The sequence below is a fragment of the Microtus ochrogaster genome, chromosome 15 (assembly GCF_000317375.1).
Source record: "Microtus ochrogaster isolate Prairie Vole_2 chromosome 15, MicOch1.0, whole genome shotgun sequence".
Lineage (NCBI taxonomy): Eukaryota > Metazoa > Chordata > Mammalia > Rodentia > Cricetidae > Microtus > Microtus ochrogaster.
In genome coordinates this window covers 9,590,837-9,607,194 of record NC_022017.1, presented here as the reverse complement: position 1 = coordinate 9,607,194, position 16,358 = coordinate 9,590,837, and the positions used below count along the sequence as shown (strand labels likewise).

General features: G+C 42.5%; 1 protein-coding gene across 2 annotated transcripts in view; it reads right to left on the bottom strand.

Moving 5' to 3' along the window:
• The window catches only part of Nell2 (neural EGFL like 2), a 338,769-nt gene extending 322,631 nt beyond the window's left edge, over window positions 1-16,138 (bottom strand). Inside the window, exons 1-3 of one of the 2 annotated variants that reach the window (XM_005354010.1) lie at window positions 15,856-16,138; window positions 15,186-15,271; window positions 14,656-14,784 (exon numbers count right to left, since the gene is read on the bottom strand). In XM_005354010.1, the coding sequence (XP_005354067.1) occupies window positions 14,656-14,784; window positions 15,186-15,249 (193 nt within the window). In that variant the 5' untranslated portion in view covers window positions 15,250-15,271; window positions 15,856-16,138. Of the gene's footprint in view, window positions 1-14,655; window positions 14,785-15,185; window positions 15,592-15,855 lie in introns of those variants that run through there. The other variant, XM_013348697.2, reaches the window with a different exon arrangement.
• Between the last annotated feature and the right edge of the window lie 220 nt (window positions 16,139-16,358).

The window sequence follows — 16,358 nt, the reverse complement described above, 5'->3', positions numbered from 1 at the left end:
TCAACGTGAATGGCAGCCGATACTCACGCTTCTTCCCTCAGAGGCCTTGTTTCCAGTCTGTTCCCAGGCTCTCACATCTACTTCCAATCAGTCTGCATCTTAAGTCTTACATAGTGTATAGATTATAGTTCCTTTTTTTACTGTAGAAGTTAAAGATGAATTGCAGAAACCCCAACCAGAGTTACAAATGGTAAAAGCCGCACTACAATTAGTAACAATTACTGTCATTGAATTTCAAGGTGAAGGCATTTGATTAAATTGTTTTATAAATTTAGCCAAATATTAAATGTTTTAAATTCCCAGAAAGGCCTAAGTCCAAAGTCTCTGAATTCAAATTTGAACTAACAATGAGTTCTCTCTGAGAAAGTACGTTTCTCACTCCCTTTTGGAGTCTGAGGCTTCTTTTCCCACAGTGAAGGGTCCCTTCACTTTTGGTTGAAAACCAAAAACAGACTAAAAAGGCATGACTTTTTTAAGTTTCTTGATTTACACGATCTGTAAATATCCTAATTTATTCTGAATATCAGGGAATAGAGACTAGTAACAAAGGCAATAATGCTAATACTTACTCTATAACAGAAGCTTTGGAAACCCGTCTCAGAAGGATAAACAACTTCTAAATGAAGCAACACACAATATACTGCCTCTCTGGAATAGTACCACGTTAAATAAGTCTGTGTTTATAATGTGCTTAGCAATTTGATGAAACGTGGGAAGAGAGCACTCATGAGTGTCACCTCTCTCTGCAAACAAGGCCAGCAGGCTGGTAGGCAGTAGCAAAGTCCACCACCCCTTGGACACATTAGAAACGTGCTTGCTGAATGGATAAATGAACGGACAGTGCTCAGAATAAACCAATTAGTTTTGGAGGAGACTGTTGGAAGTATTTTTCTGAAATTGACACCAAGTTTGACTCATGCTGACTTCTCTGTGGGTCTTGGATTTGCCCTCTACACCAGCAGAAGTATGAGAATTGTAACTCACATAAATAATAAAATTTCTAGTGCTCACATTAAAAATGTAAAAAGAAACTGTTTTAATTTTAATAATACATTTATCTGAGCCACAATATCCAAAATATTATTCGATGTAAATTCACCATAAAATAATAATGAAGTTTTGTAACTTTATACTGTCTTCAGAGTCTGTTTTTGTATTTCAGACCCATTTCCGTTTGCAGAATGTGCATGCCAGCACTCCATGGCCTCTCAGGTTAGTGACCACATTAGTCACCTCGATTTGAGACAATTCATGAATTTGGTTGAACACCTGCACCACAAGAAACCATTTCAAAATATAAATTCCTAGGACTCACTCTCAGAGACACAAGGAGGCTTTTAACAAGGCAGTAAAAAAGAAAGACAAATTGCAAAATGACATGTGGGAGTCAGGGCTCTAAGGCAACCTGACGTCAATCTAAATCCTCCTATGCACACGTCTCCAGCATCTAAAGGGAATTCCTCCAGCGCTGCGTTTGTTCTCTGAACTAATTCCTCCAACCTTTTTCAAACATGCACCACCTGTATTTGTTTCCAAGCCTGGCAACTGTTCTCTAGACACAGTCTAGAGACTATTTGACTTAAATAATGGGAAACAACCATAGTATAAACAATTCAAATGATTTTTATATGATCCGTGGTACATTTATATGAATATGAGTGTCCCTGCCAACTCTTTAATTCATAACTCTTCAAACTGAAACTTTATTCTCCTATTTTCAAGAAGCGTTCGGTAAGCCTAAGATATTCAACCTGCTGCCTGTCACAGCATGGCCTAAAGAAGCCTCCAACTTTCAGCTTTCCCATGACTATAGAACAGAATGCTGGTGTGATAGAAGGGTTCTTTGGGCCCTTTTGTAGTTACATAAATACAAACATTATAATATTCTAAAAAAAAAAAGCCATATTTCCCATGGGCTCACTTAATGTCACAGTGTTTGGTCACTGGACACTTACTGAGAACACCGTGTATATTCTGTAGAGTACGAGGTTACAATAGGAGCAAGATAGACTCCCCAACCTCAAGATATCAAAACCGAGACAGCATATTTCTAGTAGGTATGTAAGGAGTTCTCACCAAATGCTAGACTCTTGGATACATAATCATGATGAAAAGACTCACAAATCTCCAGCATTTTGGAGCTTTCCAGTACAGCTGATTGACAACAAAGTGAGAAGTGAGCACAGCAATGTTTCCAGGTGAGAGACATTAGAGATCAAAGTCAAGAATATGTGTAGAGTAGAAGACTTACTATGTTTTTCACTGCATGGTCAGATTAGGCCTCTTTCCTTGAGAAAGCTCATAAAATGGGCAAAGTGAAACGCATGCTGGTATTTGGAGAAAGTACATAACAGGAGAATGAGCAGCTCTCTGGAGAAAGTACGTAACAGGAGAATGAACAGCCAGTGTAGCCCCGTGAGCAAGGGCTAACTGTGGAACGGCGAGGAGACCTGACACAAACTGAACAAGGGATAGAGGAACAAGCGATTTAGAAAGCACGGTGCTTATGCGGGACTCTGTAGTCATAAGAACTTAGTCTTCATCTTGAGTTGCATAAGGAACTAATGAAAGTTTGGGACAAATCAATGGCAAGGTGTGTGGTCTGTATAGGTGCTGCGTATCTGCCAGCTCTAGAGCCTAGGTCCTGGATGCTCCTGCATAAGAACACTGTCTTGGGATTAACTCCATCTTTTCTTTCCTTTGTCAAGACTAGCTGAGAAGGGCTTTTATCAATCATCCCATATCTTCCCTGTGTAGAAACAGGCACTTCTCTTCCACTAACTCTTAGCAGAGGTACTATAAAAAAAAAAAATTCATTCGGCAAATAGTCATATGCTTAAATTCCCAAAATATATAGAATATATCCAGTAACTGATAACTCAGTATTTAAAAGCAGACTAGAAATATTTCTACCTTTTAAATTATCTTTCTCTATTCTTCGTGAAAGAAAATATTTACTACTTGACTTTAATTAGATAAATCATCACTGGAATAGAATAAGCTTATCCCATAATTAATTCATGCATTCTCTTTTCTTTCACCACTCATTTAAGAGCAATGAGGATTAGGATACTGACCTGGACACACACACACACACACACACACACACACACACACACACATATATAACAATAATTTTTCAAGAGCCTGTGGTAAACTGCATTTTATACTTAGCAATTTATTGAGGATTTGTGTATTTCAGACATGTATTACTAATCTGTTATGTAGTATTTTGATCTTTCAAAAATTCATTTGGGCATTAACATCATTTTACTTTTTAAGAAAATAACAGTTGTGACTTAGCCAAAACCATGACATTATAAAATCATAGAAAAGGGGTGTTTGACTTTATGTCTGTATAATCAAATAAAGATGTTTTAATGAGTAAAAAAAAAAAGAACAGTTCAGAGTACACACGCCCAAGATTCCAGCACCCTTCAGGGGGCCAAAAGGGAGAAAAGGGAGCTCTGTTCCACCCTCTTATTCCCCTACAATCTCTTAAACTGGAATCAGAGCAAAAAATAATTTCTAAGTGGAGGTAAATCAACAGGAGGCGTGTCACACCCATAAGGGTTTAATGTCTGCTACCTGAACCATCAGTTAGCACCTTAGCAAGTTCTGAGTCCCAGATGGATAATCACAGGAATGTAAGAAAGGACAGCTGCCTGCAAGAACGTGGTTTCTAAAGGGCACAGAGAGCATGAGCAAGTGAAATACAGCCACGGAGAGGCGGTAACTCATGGCAGCGATTAGACAAGTGACACTTGGATCATGACATGCACTGCCCACTGCCCTCCCAAAGGGCTACAGCTGCTCCGAGTAGAACCAAGGAGGTGCCCATCAGAACCCCATGCCCATGTAGTTGCTCTTGTGGAAACTTAACTGTCATCCTCACTGAGTGTCCAAGAGCATACTAACTTGGCCCAGCCCATTACCAAAATATTCATTCCTTCTTTCTTTTCCCCCTCTAACCATGCCTCCTGCATTAACTTTGGGAGAAGAAGAGACATATTTCTTTAAGTGACATGCAATTTTAATGTTTGTTCTCAGAATTAGCACATGGTTAAATCCTGGAGAGAATTCATTACAGTATTTACCCTGAAGAATGATTAGCGCAATTTTAACTGTCAAATTCAAGACCCAGTTTCCCGCCACCATGCAGACATACTTGTGAGAGTTGGTTGAGAGCTCAAAAGAAAGTTTAATTCAATTTTACATGAATTCTTAGTTCCCCAATGGAAGCTAACTTCTCTCCTCCTGCTGGGAAATCCCCTCAAGCATCGAGACTAATGCAGACAAATGTGCTACCTCACAGTCCCGGCATCCCTTCAAACCAGGTTCGAAGAAGCAAAGCCAAGGGTATCAATGGGGTCTACTCCTCTTGCAATCAGGAAACCTTTACTTTCTTCCTTTTTTACAGCTTATAGATGGTTTTTCATATTCCTTGCTCATGCCTACTCCCACCCTCAATGTCAGCAAAGACCAGCAAGTCCCACTGTGTGTCACACTGACAGTGACTCAAATATCTCCCTCTACCAAGAAAAAAAACCTCGAATTGCCCAGACTGGACATACGATGTTAATATAAGAATAATGTCTTTATTTTAAACCTAGCTGACAACCTAAATAACCTTAATTCCATCTTCAAACTTAAATCCTCTTTGCTATATAACATAGCATCCACAGGTGCTGAGTGTTAATGTGTGAACATTTGGGGATTATCATTCTACCGACCACACTGTCTCCTGACTGCCGGAGATCTACATCAACATGACAAGAAAACATGTCTGCACCATGACCAAGTACCCCAAATCTTATCCCATTAGAACATCAGATAAATAAAAGAAAACATGTCTGCACCGTTACCAAGTACCCCAGATCTTATCCCACTAGAGCATCAAATAAATCATTAAAAAAAAACACCTAATTTTAAAAACGTTTTGCCTAAGATTCATTTATTTGTGCTTTATGTGTATTGAGTGCTTTGCCTGCATGTGTCCATGCACCATGTGCATGAAGTGTGCTAAAAAGCCAGAAAAGAGCATCATACCCCCTGAAACTGGAGTCATAGATAGTTATGAGCTTTGCAGTGACTGGGAAAGGAACCCACATCTTCTGGCAGTGTAGTCAGTGTTCCTGACCACTGAGTCATCTTTCCATCCTATCATATAAATAAAATCAGTTCAAAAGTCCTAGGAACGACACATCAGACAGACGGTGGGCTGGGACTCAAAAGTGCTATCTGTGATCTCAAGAAAGAGTATCAATTGGGACAGTGATTCCACATGAACATGCCATCCAAGATGCTAAGGAAAGCCGATGACAGATTCCTGGACACAGTACAGAAAACTAAAAAGATTACTGAAAAAAGAAGGCAGGTGGTTACTTATACCTGTCACATGCCCCAACCTTGGCTACCATACCTGGGGAATCTCTTCACTTAGAAGAAAGGGAAATGGGAACTAGCTCTGCAATACATATCCCAAATACCTGTCCTGGTGAAGTGAAACACAGGGCCCCTATCCTTGTGAAGTGAAATTCCATGGTCCCAGGACCGTTTAAGATTATCCTGTTACCAGACCATAACACACAACTCTAGGCTAAGATTGGTTAAACCAACTTGGTCTTCAGGCCCACCTACCTTCATGATAAATGCAAATTACAGAGTAATCTATTAAGTTACTCATAAACTCAGGCTGCAGTCCTGGCTATCCATAGGTCCCAGCCCCATAAAAGTACTGAGATAGCCTCTACTGCCCTGAACATCAGATCCACCCCAATGTGAAGCAATCATACAGCATACAACCTTACTTTTTGGTACTGTCAAGCCCAATCTCCCCACAAGGACACAACAAGCCCAAATCAACACCCAATATTCTGTGGACTGAGGCTCAAGGCCACCTCTGTCACACAGAATCCTGATCTCCCCTACATATTTAATCAATTTGGATCCACGCTGGTGGGTCTAGGGAACAGCTCCGACTATCTACTTCATGGGACAGCATTACCAAGGATTCTAGCATGAATACCACACACACAGGATAGCAAATGATCTGGCCAGCATCTCTGGACTTCCTGAATGATGTGGAGCTCCCTCACCTACAAAGATGACAGGAAGTTCCTGCTTTTCCAAATGCAGAGACAGATACAAGAAACATGGAAAATCAAGGAGAGAATAATAACCTCACTCTAAAATAAGAATATTCTCTTGGTTCTTGAGCCAGAAAAAAATAAAAATGTGTAAATTTATAAATGTATAAATTGCCTTTCAAAACTATTGCTGTCCTGGCTTGCTTCTGTTACTCTGATAAACACTGACAAACAACTGAGTCATAGGAGGAATCTTTCATTTGGTTTCCAGGTTGAAGGCTATCATCAAGGGAAAACAAGGCAACAACTCAAAACATGAAGCTGAAGGCAGGAACTGAATCAGAGGCCACAGAGAATAATTGCTTTTTGGCTTGCTCTCCACAGCTTGCCCCATTGATTTTCATACACAAGGACCACTTGCCCAGTGGTGTCACCACCCACAGTAGCATGGACCATCTCACATCAATTATTAACTAAGAAAACGTCCTACAGACATGCCCATAGGTCAGTGTGATAACGAGAAGTCTTCACCTAAGCCTTCGTCTTCCCAGGGACTCTTCTGGCTTGGGTTAAATTCACAAAAAGTATCTGGCACAATTGTCCTGAAGAAACTCATCACACCTCAGGAAATGCCAAAAGATGGAGCTGGAAAGATGGATCACCAGGCCAAAGGGGCTGCAGCCAAACCTGACAAGCTGAGTTCAGTTCTGGGACCCAGATGATAGAAGAAGAGGACCAATTACATAAGCTATTTTCTGTTTCTACAAGCACGCTTTGGCATGCATGTATACACACTACCACACAGACACACACACACTGGAAAACACAGGGAAAAACAAGCAACAGTGTAGAGCAAATGTCACAACAGTCACTCAAGATGTGTTCAGTGAAAGTATATAGTCTGCGGATGAATAGATAAGAGGTCATGAAAGTAAATGTTAGGGGTGTGAGGGTTTACGGAGAGAGAAAAGAAATAGATAAATTATTTGCAGAAAATTTTCTGACTATGAGAAAATATGTAAAAATATAGGTAGAAGCAACTCAAATTCTCCAATCAGATGTAATCCCCAAAAAACTTTTTAAAAACATACAAGCAATTCACCAAAAATCCAGAAATTGTTAGGATTTGCCAGTGAAGTTTCCGCCCGGACATCTGCACGTTGAATGCCTGGTGCCCAGTCAGTGGCAGTTCTGAGATGTGACTGGATCACAAGGGTTCTAATTTGATGAAGCTGGAGCTGAATGGATTCTTTATAGAGTGTGCAGAGGAATTAGGTCAGTGTGGGTGTGCTTCTGAAGGTTACATCTTGTCCCAGTTGTTCCTCTCCCTGCTGCTGGGTGCTGGGAGGTGACAGCTGCCTCTGTCACAGGCTTCCATTGCTAGAATGTCTCGTCTTAACCTGGACCCAAAACAACTGAACTAGCCCTTCGTGAACAGAAAAAAAGGTGGGGGAAGAGGGCAAAATTGATGTGTTCTCCTCTTTATTTCAGATATTTTTATCACAAAACAATGATATTAACACAGAAAACAAGAGGGTCCTTCTTGTTAAAATTCTTAACCATTTTTTTCAGAAGGCTTTGAAATGGTTTGTGAGAAAAACTTGTAAATGTGTGGAAAAACTAACTGGAAAGCATTTATACAGCAGCCAGTGGAGCTTCATGAGTCACACTGTGGCTCAGAGAGCAGAGCACTGCTGGGAGTGCAGAATGGGGAGTGGGTTCAGGGTCTCGGGAGGCGACTGGACTGGAAGGCCTTAGGTTACACTCAGGCACAAAGTTGTACACATTTTGTCCATACCCGAGACTTCGTAGAAGGCTGAGTTGAAAAATGAAGGATTAGTTAACCGGGAAGAAAACATTTCAAGTCAACGCAATCTTTGGGAAGTTTCATGAAAGTCATTGGCTGATGTAGCCAGATTTATAGTGAAGACCAAAAACAAAAAGCCAGAGCAGAAGATATGAAAACTATGCAGTTTGGTCAGAAACGGAGGACAAGAAAGCTAGAGCAAAGGGGTGGGTGTATGCTAAAGATGCTAGTTCTGTCTTAAAAGTCCGGGGCTTCGAAAGGTTCAGAGAAGCACCTGCTTCACAAGCCTGGGGGTCTGAGTTTAGTCTTCAACTTTATATTTAAAAAAATGGGAGCCGAACTGTGGTGGCACATGTCTTTATCCCAGCACTTGGGAGGCAGAGAAAGATAACCTCTGTGAGTTCTAAGAAAGCCTGGTCTAGAGAGTGAGTTCAAGGTTAGCCATGACTGCAGAGAGAAACTCTGTCTTAAAATTAATAATAATAATAATAATAATAATAATAAACTATGAACAATAAATAAAACTGGGCATGTGGCACATGCTTGCAATATCAGCCCCGAAGAAACAGAGCTGGCGTCACTGGCCAGCAAGACTACCACACTGGGAGAGCCCCAAGCCACTCAGAGGCCCTGTCTCAAAAAGCAAGATAGGTGGTTCAGTTTCAATCTCAGGATTGAAATTAAATTTGATCTTTGGCCTCCCTAAGCATGCTTATACATATTCATGCATGTACAGACAAACTCAGAGAGAGGAAGAGAGAGAGAGAGGAGAGAGAGGGAGAAAGAGAGAAAGAGAGAGAGAGAGAGAGAGAGAGAGATGCTAAGTACCTTTTACAAGGACAACAGGAAAGATGGCTTATAAGCGTTTTATGAATAAATAAAGTCCATCCATCACAGTCTCCGTAATGAAAAACAGCAAACTTATTGAAAAGGCTTTGTTTGCAAAAAGAGGTCCAAGGTTCCCTCCATGCACCAGGTCACCTATGGAATCAGTGCTTCAACCATCAAGGCCAACATGTCCCATGAGGCATCTGTTGCCTGACTCAGGCTTGCTACTGCTGGAGTGAGCGGCAGACCATGGTGTCACCTGTGATCCTTGCTCTACCAGTGTACGGAATAAATGCTGTAGAAGAGCGAAGCTTCAGTGGAGATTTCAAAGCTGGCCCTGGGAGACCAGGCAATGTACGACAGGGTCAGAAACCCAGAAGTCATATCAAATACTGTATCATATTAAATCTTTCCCAGCAACAGTGGTATTGCTATGGTTATGTGTGTCTTTTCAAAATACATTGATGAAATGTAAAACCTATAGTGATAGTATTGCTGGAGACTTGGGATAGCAAGAAGTCACGAGCACTCCATCCACTGAAAGAATTAATGTTGGTACACAAGAGGATAAAAGGAGCACACCAAGAGAAGTTTTGCCTTTCTGCCATAGGAAGACACAGGGGTCCCCCATGAGGAATGTCCTTCACCGAACTAGCATCTCAATGAACTAAAAGAATAACAAACTAAGCTCAAAGCTAACAGATAGATAGATAGATAGATAGATAGATAGATAGATAGATAGATAGATAGATAGATAGATAGATACATACATACATACATACATACATACATACATACATACATACACACACACACATAGACAGATAGAACTATAGCAGGGAGTGGGGAATAGAAAGTTACAATGAACTGAGACCTAGGGAGGTTTTGTAAAATAAACAGCATTGACATAACTTCAGCTGAAGTAAGCAAAAAAGATTTTAAAGAAAACAAATCACAAATGAATGAGAAAACATTACACCTGGTCACACAGAGTTTAAAAGATTCTAAGAGAGGACTCTGATCGATATTCAGCCTGAAAGTGGAAGCCCTGACACGCTCTACTTGTTCAATGCCCAACTCCAAAGGTACTTCCCCAGGTCTAGGGATTGCTTACAGACACAGTCACTTTCATGCAACAAAATACTTTAGTTGCCTATTGCTGATAAAATGATGATATTTATCAGTGATTACTAAATTTATTATTTCACAATTCAAGATGCCAGGAGTCCAGAATTCATTTCACTGCACTAAAATCAATATGAAATCAGTTTTGTACTCCCTCTCATAACTCCGGAGGGTAATTGTTTCCTTGCCTTTTCTAGGACCTGGAGACCCGCTGTGTTCTTTGGTTTTTGGCCCAATTCCATCTTCAAGGACAGCAGTAACTGGGCTAGCCTTTCTCACATTATAGCACCATGACACTGACTGCTGACTATGTAAGGCTTATGTAGACAACCCCAGATAGCATCATTAAAGTAAGTTCACAACCAACCTTAATTTCCCCATGTCATAACAAAACACTCCGGTTCCAACAGTTAGAATATGCATGCCCCTAGGATACCCTTACTTCACCTATACAAAACATATTTGTACACTATTAACTTTTTAATTACGCTGTGTTGGTATTCTCTACCATGGAACCCAGTCCCGGGATGGATGGATGGATGGATGGATGGATGGATGGATGGATGGATGGATGGACATACAGACAGAGAGATAGACAGATATCCTTTAACTATCACTATAAATAATTCTTCAAAGACTCTCCCTAAAGCTGAGCCTCCCATTACGTTCTCAATTTTTCATATAATTCATCTTAATAATGACTAAATTATTATCTTAATAGTTGTTTGGTAGCCAATTTTAATGCACAATGAAGCTTTAATTTTTTGATTTGCTACATGCCTAACACTAACAGTATAGTAATTGTATAATAATGATTTCAGTGGATGAACTTAACTTATAACAACATTCACTAATGCAGTACCCTCACCCCCGAAGCATAACTTGTGACATTCTTCCTGGGTCTACCAGATTTCTCAACTCATCTCTGATCACTGCCCTATTTTGCTCCATCAGAGAGCATCCTCAGCCATTACCCTGGAGCTTACAGATGCTCACTGTGATGGTTGAGCTTCACTGTCAACTTGGCTGGATTTAGAATTGCCATAGATAGAGACATAGCTTGCTTGCATCCCTAATGGATTTTCTCATGCGGTTTAACTAAGAAGGACACACCCTGAATGCGGGTGGCCCAGGGACTGTGGTCTCTGACTGGATACAAAGGAAAACAGGAAAAGTGAGCTAGCATGAGCATTCATCTCCCCCTCTCTGCTTCCTGTGAACAACACATCTGACCCTCGGTCCCTCTGCTCCTTCTACCACAGACAGCCATTCTCATTGCCACGCCTCCCCCTCAGACTGTGAACCAAAATTAGTCATTCCTTCAAGGTGCTCTTTCAAGTATCTTGTCACAGCATGAGAGGTGTAGCTAACATGCTCCGTTATCATCACACTGAAGACAAGACCACATCATCCTTGCCTCAATGCGGTCTCCAACCAGCGGCACTGGGCTACCACCAAATACCTGTGAACACCTTTTCCTTCTATGTAAAGGTTCTTTAAGAGGAATTACCAAGGTAGCTTTAAATTATCATCTAAGGGAAATACGTTTTGATTTTTGTCTACGCTTCAAGGTTAATGAGACTATACAATCTACAAACACTTCAGAAGGAATTTGCGTAAGACAATGGATGAGATTATCTATTTTAGGAGCCTGGATGAATTGTTACGATCAAAGAGCTAAAACTGAAGCTAACTTCGAGTGTGTGCTTTCTTCTCTGTGAACTCTCATGAACACAGAGAAAGGAAAACTAGTATGATCATTATCTGGCAAAATACTAGCTAGACTCCTTTACTAGAATACACTCCTGCTGCAAGTCTTTATCAGAATACACTCCTATATTTTTAAAAGCATAATAAGTGTGTTTTCTGGCTGTGTGTCAGATTACAGCCAGAAATGGCTAGAACTCCAAACCACTGCCTAGACACATTATGTAATTATTATAACAGGTATAACCCAAAGTCCAAGTGCATTAAGGAAATGGTTAAATTTAAAATCTCATTAAATTTTCAAACAAACTATAAATCAAATTTTAGCCATGATAAAATGGTGTTGTGATATTATGGTTGATGTTACCATAAAAGTTATGATTTGAAAGCATATGTTTTACTATGAGCATAAAACAAAATGCTAAGTAGTAGATTCATATTTCACAGTAATTTACAAAAACCATTCATGATTTCAAACATACCAAAGTGTGTGTGTGTGTGTATACACACACATATATAAATGTATCTCAAAAATCAGACAGAGAAAATGAAGTAGCAAAAATGAAAATATTAATTAAGTAAAAGTCACAGGGCAAACATATTTTGAGGTTTCTTATTATAAAATGAAGAGACGGGAAAGTATCTGTTGGAGAAGCAATCAATGGTTCTGAGCTCACTTGTTATTGAGAACATATCCTTTACCACAGAAAACTTGCACATGAAGTTTGTATGAAATCTGGGAGCATCTCTCGGGCTTTTTAATTTGTTTCTATTCCTGCTATGACATTTTACACGCTATATAAAATACCGGCAGCATTCTCAACTCACTATAAATGGAACCTCAAAATGCCTCACAGTCTGAGAGCTTTTGTCCCTCTAGACCCCATGGAATTCAGGGAAACACCATGATGCAGAGCTGGTTTTTTTAAACAAACCTGCTGCTCCTCTAGCAACTGAAGAAAAACATTTTCAAGGCCATGCAGAACTACCGATTGGTCACAGGTCCACTTGTTGCTGGTTTCAAAATTCGGATCTTACAGTAAGCAAAACTAATAACGCTCATAAGTAGTGCATCAGAAACATATTATACACCTTCAAGAATACAGTAAGCAGTAAATAGTCATTAGTCCATAAAGTGATGTTCATAATGTGGCAGGAAATGTTATTTCACATCTCTGAATGAAAACTATATTTGTGAAGCATTTGTTTTTTCTAATATTGGGCTTGGTGTTAGCTAGGAAACAAAGGAAGCTCACCAGTAAACACTGACATCCACCAACTCAGGACAGTTCAAAGAAAACACTGGGCATTTGCCATGAGTCTTCTTAACATGGTGCATACCTTGAACAAGCTGACTACTTATGTAGAAATAAATATTGTCTTAAATTAACCAGAAAAAAAACTTTTATCCTGAAACCATTGCCTAGAAACTGTCCAATTGTCTAATGGGTAATGGGTCAATGTCCACAGGAAGTGTGCATTCCTGGAGGTTCCTACATGCAACATCTGAACACTCTGTATTGGAAGCTACTGCCCCTAAGAAGATTTAATGGAGCCTTTGAGATTTTCAGGACAATTCAATGGGCTCTGATTATTAGAAACTTGGTTTATGAAGCTTCCTGGTTACTTGACCCATCAAGTCCTGAAATAGCTCGTTTCCCATTTTGCAGAGACCAAATTAAAGAGAGAAATAATACATGACATAAGCCAAAAGCCTACATTTAATTACATTTCTATTCAACTCTGAATTTTTGTTGACAATTGAGCTCTATTTCCTTGATCACATCTGGCCATTGTTTTCAGATTCCCAGCCCCACCCTACACAAAGCATCTGAAAGTAAAAGAAAATATCATAAACACTTGTCACAATAAAAGCACTAATTAAGAACTTTAACTGAGATACTCTTTTTATAAAAAAAAAAGAGGTTACATCTTAATTCCTTATAAAAAAAACAAATTTGTCTTAAATAAATGCAACACATGTCCCTTTCTCCCTTTCCCTACAGCACTTAGGAGCTGCTGTCCATGGTGACACGAGCTGGCTGCACGGGGCAACAGCGCCACCACCGAACCCTCCAAGTTGCATCCTATGTCTGTTTCTTGAAGGCAGCTGTGCTGGGCTGGTTGCAATTTGCATAGCCAACCCTTCGGTAATTATAAGTTGCACCACTTCTTTTGAAGCCATTTCTCCCAATCGAAAAGAAATCCCCCGTGTGTCGTGGGGGAGGACGTCTTGATCCTCCGGATACAGGTAGCCAACACCGGGTCTCTCGTGCCTCTCTATGCTTCACCATGAGTAAGTCTAATCTCATGGACAGTTTAGCCGCCTTTTAGACCCACAAGCTAAACACCTTTCCACAAACCAAGCAGTCTCCAAAAGCTTTATTCAATCAATTTGCAGGCTGCTTTTAGCGAAATTTTAGTTTTGACTGCACAGTACATTTAAATATTATTTGAAATATGGACATTTATGAATGGCCAATGACCACTGAATTCTAAAAGAAAAGGAAAGTTTTTAAATCCTATGCACACAATTATGGCAATGGGGGCATGTGCTTCTGGGTGAACATTCCTTTGAAGTGCTTTTAAAATAATTGTAATAGTGTCATTCTTTTCCCTTGCCACTGGTGGAGAAGGCAGAATAGGGAGCTTTGCCTGGTAATCTTGCTTCAGGTACAGTGACGTGCAGGAAAAAAAAAAAAAAACGTAAAGAAATTCCTCTCTGTGGACACCACAGTGACGAAACTTTGGGAGGTCGGTATCTTAACCAAGATTGAGCTGTCCTGTTTCCTTCCCAAATCCATTCCGCCCAAATGAGTCGTTTGTGTTACAATTTATTGTTCCCCAGACGCCCAAATCACCCATCTGCCTCTGGAGTTTCTAGTCGGTAATTAAGGCATTATCCATTAGAACCGCCAAGTGCACCAAGTGAGGAGGAGGGAGAGAGAAATGAGGGGAAAACACCACACTTTAAAAGATCTAGATCTGGACCCGAGACGCAGAGGGTCCCCACGCCCCAGCTGGGACCCTCCGCCTAGTTAGCAAGAGCCTCGGGGCCAGCTCCTCCCACCGCACCGGGGGCTTCGCACTGGGCCATACCTTGGAAGAGGAAAGCTTTCGTCCCATTATGCAGTCCCGGTACTTGGCGCACTCCGGCCGTGGACTCCCCAAGTTCTAACTCTGTTAAGACGTCAATCTGTAGGGACGGGTCCACACCAAGCCCCCAAACTGATGGGAGTGGAGAGGGGTAGGAAAGAAGAAAGAAAGAAAGGGGGCCATTAAAACGCAAGCCTCCACAGCTGCATAGAAAGCATCTTGGAGACAATATTGGGAAGTGCTGACAAGAGGAGATTCCTTCCTCCACCATGAGAGCCTCACCTGGACGCGCTGCCAAGCTTAAAATAGCAGAGCGCCCGGTCCCATCTCCGTGACCTACTTTAAGCCCTCTCTGTGCAAAGTTCCCCCTTAGTCAAAGACCCTAAGGGCGTGACCTGCCTCCCTATCCCCAGGACAAGCACACAGGGGATCCAAATGCAAACCCGCGCCCTCCAGAGCTCCCCAATCCAGAAGGACTTGGGGCGGCGACCCTAAGGCTAGGAGCATCCCGGCCCAGCTCGACGGCCACTCACCCGCTCCGAGCCCGAGGATCACGCAGAACGTTTTCAGTAACACCCGGGACTCCATGGCTTGCATCGGCTCAGTCCATCGTCTCCCTCTTTAAAAATAAAGATAAAAACCAAGAGGTGCTGGGAGTGAAGCGGGAAAGCCGCGCCGGCCGCTCCTGCGACTGCCTCCGTGTCACCACCCGGGCTCAGACGCCTAAGACAGAGCGGGGCGGCCCCCCCGGGTGCGCGCCGAACTTGGAGCCGCCTCTGTGCGCATCGCTCCCTCACGCGGCGGGCCGAAGCCAGGTCGGGCTCGTGGGGACCTGCACCGAGCAGCGCTCCGCCGAGCCACGCCGCCCGGGCGCGCACGCAGAGGAAGAGAGGCGGCTCCGGGAAAGCCGGGCCGGGCCGCCCCGCACCCGTCCGCGCTCCCGTGCCCGAACCTGTTGGAAAGGCGGAGACAATGGCTAGAGCCTGGTGCCGCCGAGACCGCTCCGGGAGGGCGGGGCGCGAGCAGGGGTGAGGGCGGGGCGGCCTCTCTCCCCGCAAACAGAGCCGAGTCCAGCCAGGTTGGCTCTCAGTCGCCCTCAGCCACCCTTTCCCGCCCGCCCGCCCGCCTGCAATCGCAGCCTTTGGTAAGGATCTTAAGATCTCAATGGCAGGTGCCAAGTTGATGGGCGGCGTTTGCTCTCACCCCTCGAAATCGGGCGCGTGTCTCCAAAGCCCGGCAGAGAGAAAGGACCACCCAGCCGCAGGAGGCGAGGTTGCAAAGAAAGGCAAGGCACCCGGCCGCCTCGGGCAAAGGAGGAAAGTCCGTACTCAGACACGCGCTGCACAGCAGCCCTGGAAAGGAACCCCCTCTCGGGTGGAGAAAGGAACCCCGCCAAATCACGCAAGACTCCTAGGGGAAGCTGGACAGAGGAAAGAGACAGGCAGAGATGGGTGGTGATCCAGGGAAGCTTGACCAGCCCTGTCTGAGAGGCTCTCTGCCCAGGGCGGGGCGCTGGAGAGCCTCCAGGCACAGACTGCACATAGAACTTAGCCAGGACTCAGGGGCTGCTGGACAGCTCCAGGACCTCTGAAGCCCCTGCCAAACTCAGACCCTGGGTCAAAGGCCAGAGCTGGGGATTCTACGCACTGAGAAAAGCATGGATACTTGTAAGAAAGAATAGATGTTACAGATAAGATGATAAATGG